The sequence below is a fragment of the Stylophora pistillata genome, chromosome 4 (assembly GCF_964205215.1).
Source record: "Stylophora pistillata chromosome 4, jaStyPist1.2, whole genome shotgun sequence".
NCBI classification, from domain to species: Eukaryota; Metazoa; Cnidaria; class Anthozoa; order Scleractinia; family Pocilloporidae; genus Stylophora; species Stylophora pistillata.
The window spans coordinates 19,866,064-19,884,668 of NC_142522.1; the positions used below are offsets into that span (position 1 = coordinate 19,866,064).

An 18,605-nucleotide genomic window follows, 5' to 3' on the forward strand; every position below is an offset into this window, starting at 1 on the left:
AAGTCTGGCAACAAAAGTGTATGGGAAACCTACCCACACTGGTCATTATCTACAATTTGACTCCCACCATCCCTTAATACATAAGATCGAGGTTTTCCGGAAACTTAGTCACAGGGCGGAACAGGTGATCAGTTATCCTGACATCTTGACAAATGAGAAAAACCACATCAAGAAGTCTTCGAAAATGCAGATATCCTGACTGGGTGTTCAGCGGAAACCAAAAAGATCACGATGAACGGGGGTGTGGCACTGAAAACATCAAGAGGGGGACACAAGGCCTGGGTAACCATTCCTTACATACGAGGCCTATCTGAGAATATTAAGAACATTCTCAAAGAGCACGGTGTAACAGCGTTTTACAAACCCCAGAACACTCTAAGACAACAGTTGGTCAAGGCTGAAGACAAACAGCCGTTTGAGAAGCGCTCCAACCTGGTATATGGTGTTACCTGTGTAGGGAAGGGCTGCACTGAAACCTATGTGGGAGAGACTCTTCAGTCCATCAGAGCCAGGCTAAAGCAACATCAACGGCTGAACTACAATCCTGCTCAAAATTCAGCAGTTTATTGTCACCTGAAGGACACGGGACACGTGTTGGTTTCGAAGGGAGTCAAGATCCCAGATAAAGAACGAGATTGGCGAAGGAGGGGGTTAAAAGAAGCGATATGGGAAATGGTGGAGGACCCAACCCTGAACAGAAAGGGGGGGCTCCGGTTCTCTCTGTCTCACACTTGGGACCGGGCCCTCGTCTACGTTCTCCGACATTTGTCACATGATAGTGATCTACCATTTGACTAAGTAAGCTGATGAAGACTGATGGTTTCAGTCGAAACGTCTGTTAATAATTAAGACCAAAATTCCAGAAAAAGATTTAAAAATTCCTCAAAATTTCCTAAACTTTGCAAACTAGTATTAAACTCGGTCACGCTAATATCACGTGCATACCAATCCAAGAGAGAGGGGCAGAAAAGGAAAGGAAAGTTCTGATTTGTTTTCGTCCAGTATCAGAGCACTTTCTGTAAAGGTTACTGTTCTTTGGAATATTTGAAGACCTTTTCTAGAAAGAATAACATGTAATTTCGGAAATGCGATCAGGAGGTACTATCTAAAATATATCTTTCATGGCTGTCGTTGTCACAGGACCCTGATGACGATGAAGAAGCTATTTTCGAAATCAAAGCGGCTACAACAAAGGAGACTTCTGGATTAACATCTGGAAGTCACTGAACTTCTCCACTGAACATGCGAAAAGGAGCACGCAAGTAAAAGCTGGTTTCGAGGCATTGATTAAATAACAATTCAACAATGCTACTTCGGAGCAACAAGATTGCTGATTGGAGGAACAAACTGGAACGTTTGCAGACTCATTTCGTTCGTGGTTTCATTATCAGACACTCAGAGAAAACAGTTAATGTTAGTAACGCTTCTTGGCCAAAACACCCGGTTGACTTGCTGTATCTCTCTTGTGGAACATACACAAAGGAGAGATTTCCCATTGCAAGACCCTTTGATATCGTGTGGAAAAATTTAACAGGTTACTGTGCAATATATCGACCCCATATTACTGTCAGAAAAAGCAATACAGTCAAATACAATAGTCACAATCCAAATGGAGTCTAATTAATGCTCAATAAGATACTCGAGTCTTAAAAAAATAACAAATATTGGAACTAGAGAGTACTGGTTAATTAAAGGAAACTACACAAACAATAAAAACTAAGTTGAATATATAAGTCAAACTTTAAAAAACATTCAGCCACATTCTACGGTATGCATGACATTTTCCTACCTTGATACCTAAATAAATGTTTTGTAAAGGTAAACGTAGTCTGACCAGGGTTAACTTCACAAACTCTTCCATTCTAACTTAATTGTTCAAACTGAAACATCTACGATTTGAAGTGTGTGAACCGAAGTTAAGGGCGTGATCTTTGGCAGGCAGATGAACCAGCTGTGACACTAAATACAATTCTCAAAGAATTTACAGTTTTGTGTTCTCTGAACAAGAATGCACTGTAACGGTTTGGTTATTTTTATAAGTATCGGGGCTGTTGATTGACGCTGCTTCTTCAGCTGGACACTGGAGAACTTGAACATCAAACGATGGTTGGCAAGGTTGATCTTCAACATCCTGTGAAGCTAAAGAAAAAAGATAGGCAAAAGGAGAAATTTTCCTTCGAATTCCGTGCAGCTACAACCACCTCAAAACTGACTTGCCATCGAAATAAGAATTGGGAAATATTTTCTCGCTCACAACCCAGTTAGACCCAAACCGAGCTTGAATATTTAAAGCAAATATATGATAACCGCTTTCATGGCGAGGCAAATACATGTCTACAGTCCTGTGTCTATCAATAAGATGACATGTACTAGTGCGGCAAGAACAGGAATACTTCAAACCATATTTGCTGAGAGAAAATTTAAAAAAAAGTTTGCCATCGTTCTCCATGTTACCATTGTCATGAAACTCTTTCAGCCCAATGATATCCTTACCTTTTGTTTTGTGGACAAACTTTGACGGTTGGAAAAACAAAACCACTAGGGATCCCACCAGAGCTAAAATTCCGGCCGTCAATGCAAACACAAGTCGCACATAGTTGGTAACTGCATCCTTTGAGCTGGTTCTAAACCGAGAGTAGGTAAAAAAAATATTACAAATTATTCACCATTTGACGTTTTCATTCTATTTTAAAATTCTGCAAAAATACCACGCTAAGCTGTTAAAAAGGCAACGTCACAATAAGAGTTTTGCTAACCCTTCGTTTGGGTAAAATTCCTGTATACCGAGCAAAATTAAACCGTTTGAAACTCTTGTGATCACATCGATAATGGCAAACACTGATCCACTGTTTTCCTGAAAGGAAATTGCTCCATCAAGTTATTGAACTCACAGAGGAAATCATAACTGCGAACATTGGAGCAAATCTCAGATCAATTTCAATAGCAATCCGCTTTATGATGACAGGGCTGAATAACGAAATTTACGTCAGAGGGTATGCGGTCAACAACGCGGGCTCAAGCGTGCGAAGTCTAAAATTTAACGAAATGTGCAGAAAATAAGAAGGGCTGACATTTAAAACCGAGCCATTTTGTTGTCGTAAAAGGCATTTTCCTATTTCCAGAGTTTTTAAGGGGAAATTAATTTTCGAAAATTTCAGTTTAGGGAGTGTACAAAGATTTTGGAGTTTACAAATACTATAGTTGTAGTCAGGTATGATAATAAATAAAAAGTTTTTGTTGTCACTGACTAAAAAACTTTGTGTGAGGACGTTTCGGTTAAAATACTATAACCTTCTTCAGCAATAAAATGGCTACGAAAGCAAATGAGTGCTTTAAAAAGAGCCGCAGAAACGTCACTTGGGATTGCCAAGGGCCTTGTAAATGTCAGGAATGTAAATGTGTTCATTAATGGCATTCGGTTCACAAATTGAATGCCACACTTCTAAAAATAATCTTTTCGACCGTTGGGAACAGCGGTCAATGATCTTGACGTCCTCAAGGTCAAAATCATGATTGTATTTTATACAATGTTGGGTTAATAAAGAATTTCTATCTCCCGTGAAAATCGCTCTCTTGTGTTCTCTAATCCTAGATCTTAAGGCTCTTGATGTTTGACCGATATAAACTTTGGAGGTTGTTCTGTAAAAGAAAAGCGGCAAGGAAAACGACGCCTCGAAGCAACAGGATAGGAAATCAACCATGCGAACGACTCAAAATCAGTTTTTCGCGGCAAAATTTGGCGCATGCACATATGTTATTCAGCTCTGTCCTGTATGATTGATTTCGACGGCTCTTGCCATAAAAACTGAAACCGATTGCAACTTGGTCAACATTTTCCCCGCTAAAGGCAGTCTGCCTTTTTTAAATTTAGTTCTGGTATATACACTATTGTGATCACTTTCTTTTTTACTCTGCGTCATTCCATCAAATTGCGCTCCTACGACAAATTCCAAAATTGTAACTCATTGATCTGCTGGTTGGGTAACATGTTACGAGGAAACTGTTATTGTATCGACCACCTCCTTAGCGAATTTAATCGTTCTAAAACAAATCGAAATTTGTCTCATAAATCTCACCTTATTTTCCCCGATCAACTCCATAATGAAGACGAGTGCCATGACATGCATAATAGACATACCACTTCCTATTATGACCACTGGTGCATAAAATGACTGTCTAGTGGAGACGGTTTGAAAATAACTCCAAACAGCACCACCCATCACTAATAAACCTGCCAGAAGGTAACTCCACTAGATGTGAAAATTAAGCAATGTGTGAGGATTAGTAGGACTCATTTAACAAAACAAGGTTCTTGTTGGTTCTGCGACAAGAAAGGGAAAAAGGAAAGAAATAATGTTCGTCACAAGCGTCCTGCAAACTGTTTGGAGCAACAATGTGAACTGAAAACTATCTTGTTCGCAAATAGGATAAGACGGTTGGCTAATTTTGAACTCGCTAGTCTAGTTGACGTTAGCAAAGTTATAAAAGGATCCCTGGAATCATTGCTCCTTGTAAAGAAAAAATCATTCACGGACGAATATGTCCTTGGCAACTTTTGAACGGTCAAAGAGTTTCAGACATCACAAAGAAACTAAAATACGCTTCTGCTCCAGCTAGATAAAGCTGTTTGTCTACGATTTAAAATTACAGCCTTACCTTACTCCCAATTTTATTGTTTAGTTTGTTACTGGCTGAACTTGCTAAAGAGGCACAGATCAAGAGTATGAGTGGAAAATAGGCGGTAGATTCCTAATCCAAAACAACAATAAAAATGTTATAATGTAAATGATATTGAAAACAAGGTGACCGAAATGAAAGGCGACTCATACCTTAGGAAGTAGCAATGTTTCGGTAAGGAAAAGCGGTAAATAAGTGTTCGTAAGGTCCAGTGCATGGCGTGAACATGCGAAGATAATGGCCACCTGAAAATGAAAAGATGAAGTAGAAGGAGAAAAAATAAAAAAAATTATATAATGAAATCCAGAAAACAAGAATAGTTGGAAAAGCAAATGTTCACCTTATACAATCCTGGATCCCTCAGCCACTCTTTGATTCCTTTTGGTTGTTTTCTCTCAGGTCCTCGTTCTCCATTTGTCAATGGAACAGGGACACCAAGTAGTTCGGGGTTGTCTCCTCCAGCTGAAGATTCGTTTCTACTCTCATAAGTTTCTATTCCTACATCCTCTCTGCAATCTTCTTTAGGATAATTCTGAGTACATTCCTCCAGACTCGTTTTCTTCTTAGGCGTGTAATCAAGATTTAAACTCTGTCGTTCTATCTCGTCCATTGACAGCTTTCCGGAAAATTCAGAAGAAGAGAAATGCACAGACTTTCTTCGCTTCCCTTCTAGTTTACTGCTGACGCTTCTTTTCCTATCACTATCACTTTCATCACCTTCAAATCCAGAGTTAGAGAGACCACATTTACTACCAACCGGAAAATGCGCTATTCCACGTTTTCTTTGGTTGCGTTTGGTCCGAAATGATGTTTCTGGGATGCTTTCATTCTGATCTTCTCTGTCATTTCCTAATTCCTCCATACAGTCCTGTTTCGGAAAGTTCTGAGTACTGTCATCAACACTGGTTTCATTCTGGTCTTCTCTGTAAATTCCTTCCTCCTCGTTTCCATTCTTATCTTTAGCGGAACTCACGTTGTTGGTCAGTTCCCACTCGCTCTCGTCAGGAGCGCTTTCGATCTCTTCTTCTCCAGCCTTCCAGAAATTTTCGCCAGTTACACACTCGTCGTATTCACCGTCCTTTGCAATTTGATCTCCAATACTATTAATACACGTGAGCTGCACTTGCTCTTCCTGTTGTAATCTAAACACTAGTCCATCAACAACACGCATTAAGAGACTCCTCTTTCGTTCAGGATCTAGATGCTGTACTTCTAAAAACACTGGTGTTTGTGCATCCTCACTTTTTGGATTCTTAGTGGTTTCCTCAGTAGCAGACTGTAACTGATCCTGATTTTGACTATTGTTGTCAGTTTCCCCGTCATAGAATAGAGCATCAACAAACTTCTGCAATAGACTTCGTTTTCTTCTTTGCCCTTCATGACCCCTACTTTCTTCACATCCACTCATCTCACTTTGCTTTTCTTCATATTCAGTTGTAGCCAAAATCATGTCAACAAAATTATAAGCGATGCTCCTTCTTCTAGTGTCTAAACAATAAAAAAAGAAAATCAATCATTGAGCTTTGAAATGTTTGGCATCGTAGTTTAAAGGTAGAATTATAGATTCTAACGATTACAACTGATATGAGAACACAAGAAAATTCTTCAAATTTTCGTTACATGGAGGATCCATACAACCTACATGATTAATTCCCTCAAAATGAGGGTTCCATAACATATATGAATGGCTTAGTTAAAAAGGAACAGGACACAAAACCAAGTCTATGAGAAGAGGAAAAGTGGTGTTTTCCTTTGAATAATGCTTTGTTACATCATTTTGATACTGGAGGGACGATAAATCTGCCATTCTACGAGAAGTGCAAAAGCATGCAACGCTATCTGAACCGCGCAATTCATAGACTTACCGGCATTTTGCGACCCAAACGCATTCAGGAATATGCCAGGAGCATTCTACAAATTAAGAGAAAGAGGACAGCATAGAATAGATTTTGCAACACATATGTAGATCGTGTCTTCTACTGCTGCCGACCGTAGGACATGTTTACATGTAACTATAAAAGGGCTTGTTACTCTCAACATTTATGATGCTATGGCAGTCTGAAAGCTCGGAAAAGATGTTATAGTAAACATACACATGGAAAAGACATAATCATATGACCAGATAGTCTTTTAGAATTGAACTTCGTGTATCTAATTTAGTTGAAGAACTAAGGGACAGTCATAAAAGAGCCTTAATTAGCCATTAGAAGTTACCTGGATTAACGACGCAAAAAAAAAAAGAGTTTACACGTGTAGCACTTCAACAAAAACTACGATTTTAAGATATCATTTCTTCTTACCATAAGACTGTTTATGGTGCTCTTTCTTCTTACGCGTGTTTTAGGTTCCCTTACACCAATGTGAAAAATGGCTGCAAGGAAGACACCTGTTCCACTAAGAATGCACGCAAGATACTGTAAAAGAAAGAACCAATCAAGAGGCAACTTACATGAAGGTGACTGATATTCCGATGGAAGCGAAAAACTGAGATAAAAGAAGCTAATACAGCAGTGGAAAGAGCAAACAAGCAGCTCAGGGAGTGGATGAAATTCTTCCTTACACAATGTGAAGACTGCTAATAGTTTTCTTTTGCATTTACCTTACGCGTACGGCAAGTTGAGTATATCATGGGTCTAAAACGAGTATGGCTGCTGTTACTAACCAGAAACTCTGGAAGGCTGTGAGGTCCTAAATCATCGCTTTTGTCTTGTCCCAGAAGACCCCAGGCGACTATGTAAATGAAAATGCCACTTATGAAGCTGAACATTGTCCTTGTAATCAGAGAAAAGACATGAATATGAGAAATCGTTCTTTGATGCCACCTACATTATTCTGGAAAAATAGATTAAATGTGGGACATAAGGCCTCTCATTACTCATGCTTACATTATATTACGTGAAAGTAAACATCAAGTTCCACTCATTTGTACCATGAGCGAATTTCCCAACCAAGCTTACTTTATAACTCCTATAATTAACATGATATTTTGAGGATGATTCGCATGGATGAGTTATAAATTCAACTGCATTAAATCCTCCAAAGAAACCAAAATCAGCTATCAGGAGAACATCATAGGCGAGAAGGGGAAGAGGGATATTTATAAAGCTACCCGAAAGACATCTATGAGAGCCACATAAAGTATGAGTTTCAAACAGAGTTGCTCAGAGCAAACCTCATTGTGCTTATAGCTGTATATTCCTCAACAGAGTCGGTTACAGTGGCGATGAAAGACGAGTGATTTACTTCCATAATGTTGACAAATATGCCATAAATAGTATTCAAGAAGCCGTAATAGACGATTGGAAGCCAGCTATGATGATTACCAATACACGGATAACAGCGGTTGGCGTTAAGAGGAACGACTACGGCCAACAAAACTGTCGCCAAAAGGTGCCAAGATTTTCGCCCGCCAAGTTTCTTTGAAAGAAAAGGTATCTCAACCTTATCAGCAAGGTAGCCAGAAATTGATGCGAAAAACGCGGTAATTAACTGTGCAATGAGAAATATAATTCCAACATCCGTAGCTGAAAGTTCCAATACTTCCATAAAAAACAGGAGAGCGAATGAAGCATTATGCTGACGGCAGAGCTCCGTGAATATATTTCCTACAGCGCAAAATATTCGTTCTCTTCTTCGCATCTTAACGTGTAACGAGCTTTGAACGATCCAACCGAAAATGGTGCGGTTTGGTTGGTTATGGATTTACTCACGGTTTTATTTCGAATCTTGTACCAAATGACATGACCTTAAAAGCAAATTCTTGCGTAATTATCCTCTCGGAACGTCTAAGGACAATAAAATTGTAAAAAAAAAAAAAAAAATATGGAAACTTACACTCAACCTTGCACTTATTGGGCAACGCTGGTGTGAAAACATACCCGTCGGCAATTGATGTCCACTTTGCAGATCATTCATGTAAGTTTATCATGTATTGACCTGAAATTACACCCGGAAATTTGCCGCTAAAAGTTGAAACTTCAAACTTAAATGTGGTTCGTTTGCACTGAAATTGGTGTCGATCCCTCCTTTAGAAGCTTTTCGAAAACTTTTGATCAAAGCAGGAGATGAAGTTAATCTAAAAGATTAACAGAACATAGTTGCGAATTGGCTTTTAGATTGACGGTTAGAAAGTTCATTCGTATTTTTTGCAGTTATTTGTATACAAAATGGATACGTTAAAAATCCGTTTTCTGACAAATTGTTTCTTCAATGACCACAACAATTTTGCCGAGGAGTGAAATTCGGATTTTGTATTACTAATTTGCCTAATAACCGACATGATCAAGGGGGTATAAAGGAAGGAATATCATTCAAAATAAACTGTGCTGCGCATGTACAGTAGATTACAGTGATTGATCCAATGTTGTCTGAACCCCAGGTGTTTTTGATATCAACCTGAAAAGTCTGGCTCATATATATGTACTGGCGGAGAAATTCTGACAAGGCACTGGAATTGAGCGTGAATGTTGTCGACACATCTCACACTGTAGAAAGAAAATGGTTTATAATAAATAATGTAGAGTCAAGTGTTTTGACCGTTTTTTTTTTCATCAAGATTATCAATTTATATTCATATCACGTTCACTGAAAGAGGTTTGAGGCCTGCACAAGTACAATCACACTTAACTTGACGTTTTGACTGTATAATGAAGCGCGACAAGCTGCAGCGGATAAATCGAAAGTTTCTTGAAATTAGTGACTTAGAGTATCATTATTCTAATATGTTTCCATGATAAATCAGAACAGATCAATCGATCGAGCTGTGGGTACAGTCTGAAAAGTCGAAAGGAGAACACCCAGTAAACTGTTTTTAGGAACTCTTACACATTTCTCCGCAATCAAGTCAGATACTATTCAATACTCTTTGAAAACATGTAGTCCTCGTTTAATATACCCTCCAGCAATTGGTACCTACTCTCTAGATCATTCCTTTGTGATAATTAAAAGCATGCTTTAGTTTTGAAAATCCGCACGCTTCTCCGAAATTGCACTGATTGAAGCTGACGGTAAAGTAAGTCAATATTCTGTAAAGATATTTTTGTTCAATCAGCAACCGTCGGTAATGGCCGTTTTCTCTTAACACCGAACGTTGCTTACTGACCTTCTGTAGTTAAAACGTTCTCATAGTTGATTTGAAGATGTTAAAAAAAATATCTAACGAATGAGCCAAGCAGACTCTTGGATCTGGACAGGCTTTGAATCCATTTATTTCACTCTTACTGGAAGCTTTATTAAAGACAATTTACAAGCCAGCTCCTGAACAGTCTCGAAATCAAAGCATAATAAATGCACGTTTAAATTAATTGGTCTGTTGGCCACGTTGTGGTTGAAAATTTTTTAACACGTAGTAAAATCTACATATCGAAAAACGATTATTTTCGGCCTGACTAGAAAATTAAATGATTTAACGTGAATTTTAGCACACTAATTATATATCGTGTATATCATTCGAGGGAAAGAAGCGGAAAAAGACAGGGAAATGCAGATGTTTTCTTTCCGGTATCAGAGCACTTTCCATACGGATTGCTGCACTGTGAAATGTTTGAAGGAATTTTCCAGAAAGAACAACATCACTTCGGTATTAGAGCAGTTTCCATACGGATAACTGTACTTGAAAGTGTTTGAAGGCCTTTTCCGGAAAGAAAGAATGCCATTTAGACTTTTGTAGATTCATTTAGTACATTTTTTTTTATTATCAGACGCTTTGAGGAGATACCATAAACTAAAGTTTCTTAAGCACGGCAACCGCTTGGATTACTGAATCTTTCCTGTAGGACAAATACTAAAAATTGATCTCTTATTTCCAGACCCCGATTTTAGAATTCTATAAAGAAGTTCAACAGATTATTGTGCGAAGCACCGATTCTCTTCGCCATTCGCGTTCCACAGTGCATCAATTTTAAAAGTTGAAAAGTCCCCCAATTGTAAAGCAGGAGTCTAGCGTATACATAGTTTTCATAAGTTTTCCCAAGTCTTCATTATTTGAAAGCACTCTCCTTCAATACTTGAAAGAGTAGCAATACAATACACGTTACGACAGAATAGTCCAAGTCCACGTAGAGCCTACGAACTAATTCGCGTTATAAGTACTTGCTACCTTACCTCGATACATTAAGAGGAGAGAAAACAAACAAAATTGAAATCAGAAAGTACTGCGTAAATAAGGACGCCATACAAAAAACTAAGATCAATCTAGACGCCAAACGTTCAAAAAACTTTCTTCGAAATCTTTTAATATTCCCCTACTCAAGGTAGGGGAATATAAATTCACTTAAATAAATTCCACACGCATTTTTCCCGGCCTCAGGCAGTTTTCTTGTTTTACGTTGAATTCTCGTTGGTTCTAGTAACACTCTCCTTTCCTTTGATTGGCCGTTGTGGTCCCTTTGTTGTGCTTTTGCGAAATTCAATGAAAATGCCAATTTATTTCAACTTCTTAAACGATTACTTATTGATCAGCTGGTTGGATGACTGGTTTTAAGTACATTGCAAGGAGTTGACTACCGTTTGTGATTTCAATCGTATTGTTATAAATCGAAATGTGTTTTAAACACTTACCCTATTTTCCCCGATGAGCTCTGTAATGAAGACAAGTACCATGACGTGCATAACGGATAGACCACTTTCTACTGGTGCATAAGTTGACTGTCTGATGGAGATGGTTTGAAAATAGCTCCAAATAGTACCACCCATCGCCAACAAACCTGTCACTGAGAGGGTAGCCCCACTAGGAGTGCAAATTAATGAATGAAGGTTAGTAGGACTCATTCGACAAAAGTGTTGTCCATGGTTCTGTAACAAGCCAAGGACAAGGACAACATCTGAATACTCCACGACGAATCGAACTCCTGACCATCGGACCCCGCCGAGTTACACCGAGATTTCACGAAGGCGAGTAATGTTATTACTCGGTTCAGATGTAAGAGGCGTCATAGAAAAATGCCTGATAATGGTAATAGGACTTAGAAAGTAGACTCCAATTCGGTCTGTAATCATACGAGTGATTACAAAATCGCACGACCGATTTGTTCATCACCAGTATGATTACAGACCGAATTGGACGAAACGAAATCTTATTACCAATTTATCATAAAAACTACAATTTCCGAGAAAAAAAAGAACAGCCAAGTTATGAAAGAGAGGGGAAATTTGCATTCCAAGACTGGAAAAGGAGGTGTAAGTCGTTTAATGTTGTGATTGGTTGATTTAAACTTTAACTTTGAAGGTGATTGGTTGAATTGAACTACAACTTTGAATATGATTGGACTGTCCAAAAATTAAGACACCGCTGTGTGATAACAACCTGGGAAGTAAATTAAAGGAAAATAGGAATCTTTTCAAACAATTACAATGAAGGAAATTGTAATTTTCATGATTATATCAGTAATTTCTGGACTATCGTGTTTGTATGGCAAAAATTAAACCCCCTAGCCAAGTTGACGTTTACAACGCCATAAAAATAACCATTGATTAATTGCTCGTTGGTGAAAAAAAAAAACCCGACTTTTGCACAGTCAAGGCATTTCAGACATCACAAAAGTAAACTAAGATACGCTTCTGACCTGTCATACAAAAAACCGCTGGTCTACGATTTAGAATTACAGTCTCATCTTACTACCAATTCTCTTGTTTACTATGTTACAGGTTGAACTCGCTAAAGAGCCACTGATCAAGAGTATGAGTGGAAATCAGGCAATAGATTCCTTATCCAGGACAACAAAAAAATTAATCATTACTTTATGAGTTTGAAATAAAATTTGAAAATCAGTTTGAAGACCAAAGCAAAGGAAATTAAAGGCGTTTCACACCTTAGGAAATAGCATTGTTTCTGTGAGTATTAGCGGTAAGCAGCTGGTCATGAAATCCTGTACATGGCGTGAACATTTAATGATAATGGCCACCTAGCAGATGAAGCAGAAGGTAAAAAAATAAAAAATACTTCAATTAAATTCAACAAAAAAGAATAAGGTTTACCTTATACAAGCCTGGATCTCTCAAACAGTCATTGATTCCTTTTGGACGTTTACTCTCAGAGTTACGAGTTTTCAGTGGAACAGGAAGACCAAGCATTTCGGGTGATCTTCAACAGCTCATGAATCATTTCTAATCTCATAAGTTTCTATTCTTTTATTCTCTATGCAAGCTTGTTTAAGATAATTCTGAGTGCTTTCATCGAGATTCACTTTCTTCTCAGGCGTGTGATCGACATTTAATCATGGTCGCTCAGTCTCGTTCATTGACGGCTTTTCAGGAAATTCAAGAGGAAGGAAAGTCACAGACTTTTTTGTTTCACTACTGATGTACTGCTAAGGCTATTTTTTCTATCACCATCACTTTCATCGTCTTCAAATCCAGAGTTAGAGAGATCAAATTTAACATTATCCGGCGAAAGCACCAATCCAAGTTTTCTTTGGTTACGTTTGGTCCATAATGTTTCTAGGATATCTTCATTCTGGTCTTCGCCGTCAACTCTTACCCCCTCGTTTACATTTTTACCTTCAGTGGAAGCCACGTTGTTCGTCAGTTTCCACCTGACTTCGTCTGGCGCGTTTTTGACCTCTTCCCATTCATCCTCGTCTTTACCGTCTTTAGCAATTTGATCTCCAGTACTATTAATGCACGTGAATTGCACTTGCTCTTCCTGCTGTAATCCAAATGCTAGTCCATCAAAATACGCATTAGTAGACTCCTCTTTTGTTCAGAATCTAGATGCTGTAGTTCTAAAACCAATCTTGTTTGTGAATCCTTCCATTCTGAATCCTAAGTGGTTTTCTGTGACCAGTGAGCTCAGTTTCCCCGTCAGACAATATGGCGTCAACAAACTTCTGCAATAGGCTTCGTTTTCTTTTGTACAATTCATGGCGTCTAGTTCTGCCATATCCGTTTATCTCCTTTTGGTCTTCATATTCATTGGAAGCCATAATCATGTCAACAAACTTATTAGCAAGGCTGTTCTTTCTATTGTCTTAAATAATCAAGAGACAATCAATCACTGAACCCCCAAAATGTTTTTTGCATTGCGGTTCAAAGACAGAATTAGATCTTGTCAACAATACTTTCTCATACAACACAAGAAAATGTTGCAAAATTTTGTTAGATTAATCCATACAATTAATTTCCTCAAAATAACAGCTTCAAAAGGTAAATGAATCCCCTTGGGATGAAAAAAAGTGGTGTATTCCTTTAAATGCTGTGAATCACCTTGTAACGTCATATTGATATCGGAAAGTACAATACATCTGCCATTTCATGAGAAATGTCAAAACCCTCAATCCAACTCAAGCGCCCAATTGATAGACTTACTAGTATTTCAAACGCATTCAGGAATATTCAGGAATATATTCCAGGAGCATTCGACAAATTAAGATAATGAGAATAGTATGGAATACAGTTTGCAACTGGGGCGTACACTGAGCATTTTTGTGATGTCGATTAAAGATACGGGTACATGTATCTGAAAGCCTAAGGCCTGCTCCTCTCAAATAAACGTGAGACAACTATGGTCTGCAGAAAGCTAAAAAAAAAAAGGTTTCCACTCATTACTCAGAGAGATTTTTTTTCCATATGGAAGCGCTATAATCACTCATGAGATGAAAACCTCTTAAACATAAATTAGATGAAGAACCACGAGAAAAGCGCAAACTTGGCACAACTTTCCAAAAGTTTCCCGGCTTACGGACGCAAAAAGAAGTTCTTATCCGTGCAGAACTTTATTCAAAAGGAAGATCTTTTCTTCTCGTCTTACCGTAAGATCCTTTCTGGTGCTTTCTCTCGTTCTCTGTCTCGTTTGATGCTCTTTTGTGCCCATGTAAAAAAGGGCTGCAAAGAAAACGCCTGTCCCAGTGGCAATATACGCGAGATACTGTGAAGGTAAGAAACAATCGATCGACAACTTACCATAAGAAAAATGATTTTTCAATAGTGGGCAGATTGAGGCAAAGGTGGGATATAAACTAATGAAAAGTGCAAACAAGCAGCCCAGGGAGTAAATGAAACTCTTCCGTAACTTGTTTTGCAATTGCTTATACTTTTCCATTGCATTTACCATACTCCGATAGCAAGTTGATTATATTGTCGCCCAAAAACGGATGGGAGCTGTTACTTACCAGAAATTCTGGAAGGCTGCGAGGTCTTAAATTATCGCCCTTGTCTTGTCTAAGTAGGCCCCTGGCGATTATATAAATGTACACACCACTTATGAAGCTGAACATTGTCCATCTATAAACGGATAAAGGATATGAGTTTGAGAAATCGTTCTTCTATGCCTCATATCATTTTCGCTATATAAATACAAAACGGCAGTTTTTTAAAGTCTTCAATGAGAGAAGATTTATTAACGTTCTTCAAATTTCTGTTGAATATGTGCCTTGTTTGGAATCCAGTAACTTTGATGCTAATTTTTGCATACAAGGCGCCATGATTGCTGGCTAAAGGACAAGAAGGGACATTAGTATTCGAGACGCGTTCTGAAAAGTTGAAGATTACATGTGTAACCGTGGTCGTCTGACTCTGAGTAATATCTTGAAGTTCTCATTAATCCGAAGAGCTACTCACTGACTTGTACCGCTGAATTCTGTCTGCTGACTTCTAAACTCTGTCGACATTCTCTTACTAAGTAAGCTCTTAAGAACTTGTTTAGATAATTACCATTGGTGGGCCACTGGCTGGCTCACTTTAAGGGATTAGACATTTTTTGTTGGAAAACTAGCCCAAACATTTTTATAAGAGATTCAGCCTCATCTAACAGATACACGAGATCAATAGAGACTTCTAGTTTTAAACTACGCTGTTTAGAACAAACTTCATAGCACTCATAGTTGTATATTCTTCAACTAACTCAGAAACAGCAACGATGGACGACGAGTGATTTATTTCCATAATGCTGAAACATATGCCATACATGATCCAAGAAGCTCTAATAGACGACTGGGAGCCAGCTATGATTATTACCAATGCACGGATAACAGCGGTTTGCGTAAAAGGGTACGACGACGGCCTGACGGTTGCAAAAAGGTGCTAAGATTTTGACTTGCCATGTTTTCCTTAAAGAAAAGGTACTTCAACCTTATCAGCGAGGTAACCAGAAATTGTAGTGAAAGACGCGTCTACTAATTATCCAACGAGTAATATAACACCAGCATCTGCAGCTGAAGGGTCCACTACTTCCATCAAAAATAAGAAAACAAATGAAAAATTATGGTACCGGCAGAGCTCAAGGAATATGGTTCCTACTGCACACAACAGTCGTTCTCTTCTTTGCATTTTATCCAGCAACCATCGAGATGTAATCAATCCACACAAAAACCGAACTCAAGGAGTTATTTTGAATCTTGTGCCAGACGACTTAACAGTGCCCTTAAAAGACAACTCTTGTTTAAGTTGCCTCTTAGAACAGTAGTCTTAACAAAATAATATGGTAGCTTGCACTCGACCAATGGTAATTGTATATGCAAATATGGTTATACAGCTCTACTCTCAAAACATTCCCGCCGGTACTTGAAGTCAACTTTGCAGTACGAATCGTTAATGTAGATTTCTCATATGTTGACCTGAGACCTTTCGCGAAAAATCGATACTAAAATTGATACAAAAAAAAATCTGAAATGTTGTTGTGCACTGAAAATTGGTATTGATCACTCACTTCAAAACAAAATCATTGGTGCTCGATTTCGTACATCTATATATCCTCTTTTGGAGGAAAGCCTTTACTGTCGAAAGCTAATGAACTTCTAAATTGCTGTTCAAATACCTAAATACAACGGCGTGAGAACTTTTACAAGCTCAGTCATCAAGAGCTATGTTCGATTCAGATCACTTACTTAGCGAATTTGCTATTTCTCACTGACTCGCTCATTCAAGTCTAGCCATCGAGTTTGTCAATCCTTGCCAGCGAGTTGGCTATCACTTACTAGCGAATTTCCCATATCCTGCTGACGAGACATATCAAATTTCGCCAACCAATCTACAGCTAGTTTGCCATCTTTCTTTCGCAAGATTTTTGTACTTTTCGCTTGCGAGTTCAACCGCAAAAGGTTACAAGTAGATAACCTTATAAGAGGCCCTTTCTTAATCGCAAGGCAACCATTTTGTTTCCTAGCCAGGGCCGGGCTCTCGATCAACAGAAACGAGCGGAAAGGAGGGTGTGCGAAACATGGCTAGGATCCGGACAACCAAACTGCCGCTTGCTGTTTGCCCGTTCTTTTAATGAGGGTCTGGGGCAAGGTTTTTTGTTTATCTAACACATTCACATTTTGCAACGGTTTATATCTGGAACTAGAAATGCAGGATGTGGCATTTTCTAATGCCTGTGGTGGAAGACCATAAGTGGTGAGAATACATTCAACAGGCATAAGAGACTGAAAGATAGCAAAAAGTATACCTATTACATTTATACTTCCAACCTTCAAATCTAGTAAGGTTTTGCATCATAAGTTATCTTTTCCCCTTAATATCGTTGTATTCCTTCACTGGTAGGGTATCAGAGAGGCCATATTTGTAGTCCACAAATAGCACAATTGAGAAACCCAGACCAAATCCTACACTCAATAGCCTTTTTGTGTCCTTTCTTAGTGCAAATCAATTACACTGGAAACTCTTGAATTCCAGAGCGTACATTACAGAAGTGAGTCATTTCAGAATCGCCATCAGTGATAGATAGATCAATCTCTGCATAAAGAAATGACATATATTGATTAGTAAGAACAAAGTGGCTTCCTGGAAAAACAAGGACACCATCTGGATAGTCTTCACATAGAGCTTCATAATCAATTTCAGAGCTGTGTAAGTCGACAATTCAACCATGGCCTTTCAAGGAAACCAGTCCATAGCTCCACAAGGCGAGTGGAACACTCTTTATAGAATTCCTTTTCCCATGGTAATTCCATTAGGCAGCGAATTCTTTTAATACAAGGCAATGTCGATGTGGTGAAGGAAAGCAAAGTGGAGACGCGAATTTCTGTTTTACTCCTTGGTTCCTAAATGCTTGACTATTTCTAACAAGTAACAAGTGACTTTTCGGATATCCCCTCTCCACAATCTTGTTATTCTAAGATGTTACGGATAGAGCGCTGGACTACTGGGCGGGAGGTCGAGGGTTCGAGCCCCGGCCGGACCAACACTCAGGGTCTTAAAATAATTAAGAAGAATTTTCTACCTTTCTATATCATCAAGAAATGGTTAGATATTCTAGTCTTCTCGGATAGGGACGAATAAATGGAGGTCCCGTCTCCTGTAGGGTTAGGGGCAGGAGATGTTAATTTCCCACGCACGAGATTACTGTGTGATGGATGTCCTCCCCTGGGGTGGGATGGGTGGATTTACTGGGCCCGCAGTAATTGGCGCAAGCTGTTGTGGTGTCCCTGCCGGTCGGCGAAGCTTAATAAATAAATATATAAATTCTAACCGTTAAAAAACTATCTCCTAATTAATCTCTTCCATAACGTCTATGATTTAAAATCATAAATCTGGCAGCATCGTAATTCTCAACCCCACGATCTCCTCTAACTCGGAAGACTGAAAAGCACCATGTGTGAGGTTGCTGGTTGTGCTATTCAAATCGGTAATTGTTTTATTTTACGAGGCTAACGTTAAAGCCATGAATAGCAAAACTCCCTCTTATCAATTTTTGGTTGGAGTCTATGTGCCACAAGCAGTTTACCAGATCATTGTGCACCCACCTTTGGATAGCCCAGCTCCCTTGAGCTGCTCTCCCCACAGGATCCAGAATGTTAAGTCTTTCTCTTACCCTCCAACGTTGACTGAAGGAAGATGTCTATTCTTCTGAGGCTGCTGAGTATGTAGCTTTCTTCCTCGCGTAGTTTTAGTGCCATGATAGTTCTGAGAAATTGATCAAATACCACTTGTAGCAACTAGAATTTGCATTTCAGAATCTATTTATTTTCACGCAAATTCGAAATATTTTATATTGT

The 18,605-nt window shown here is 38.7% G+C and overlaps 2 protein-coding genes, 1 long non-coding RNA gene and 1 pseudogene across 4 annotated transcripts; 2 read left to right on the forward strand and 2 right to left on the reverse strand.

Annotated features, from left to right (window-relative positions):
- The first annotated feature begins 231 nt into the window (after positions 1 to 231).
- Positions 232 to 798, forward strand: LOC148732773 (uncharacterized). Its single transcript, XM_088757908.1, has one exon. The coding sequence runs from the start codon at positions 232 to 234 to the stop codon at positions 796 to 798; it is 567 nt and encodes a 188-aa protein (XP_088614034.1).
- An 800-nt stretch (positions 799 to 1,598) lies between these two features.
- LOC111332938 (uncharacterized) lies at positions 1,599 to 8,316 on the reverse strand. 2 transcript variants are annotated; one of them, XM_022938427.2, is made up of 11 exons: positions 7,850 to 8,316; positions 7,340 to 7,448; positions 6,978 to 7,091; positions 6,543 to 6,588; positions 5,018 to 6,165; positions 4,830 to 4,922; positions 4,657 to 4,749; positions 4,077 to 4,250; positions 2,757 to 2,854; positions 2,494 to 2,624; positions 1,599 to 2,139 (listed from the first exon to the last, which is right to left on the reverse strand). In XM_022938427.2, the coding sequence occupies exons 1-11, from the start codon at positions 8,314 to 8,316 to the stop codon at positions 1,982 to 1,984; spliced, it is 2,631 nt and encodes an 876-aa protein (XP_022794162.2). In that variant the 3' UTR covers positions 1,599 to 1,981. The 2 variants fall into 2 exon arrangements, with proteins under 2 accessions (XP_022794162.2, XP_022794163.2); XM_022938428.2 differs by lacking the exon at positions 2,757 to 2,854.
- LOC148732774 (uncharacterized) lies at positions 7,477 to 8,506 on the forward strand. Its single transcript, XR_016000786.1, has 2 exons — positions 7,477 to 7,815; positions 7,884 to 8,506. It is a non-coding gene; the product is annotated as an uncharacterized LOC148732774 (long non-coding RNA).
- A 1,903-nt stretch (positions 8,507 to 10,409) lies between these two features.
- LOC148732775 (uncharacterized) lies at positions 10,410 to 17,053 on the reverse strand (annotated as a pseudogene).
- Positions 17,054 to 18,605: the final 1,552 nt, after the last annotated feature.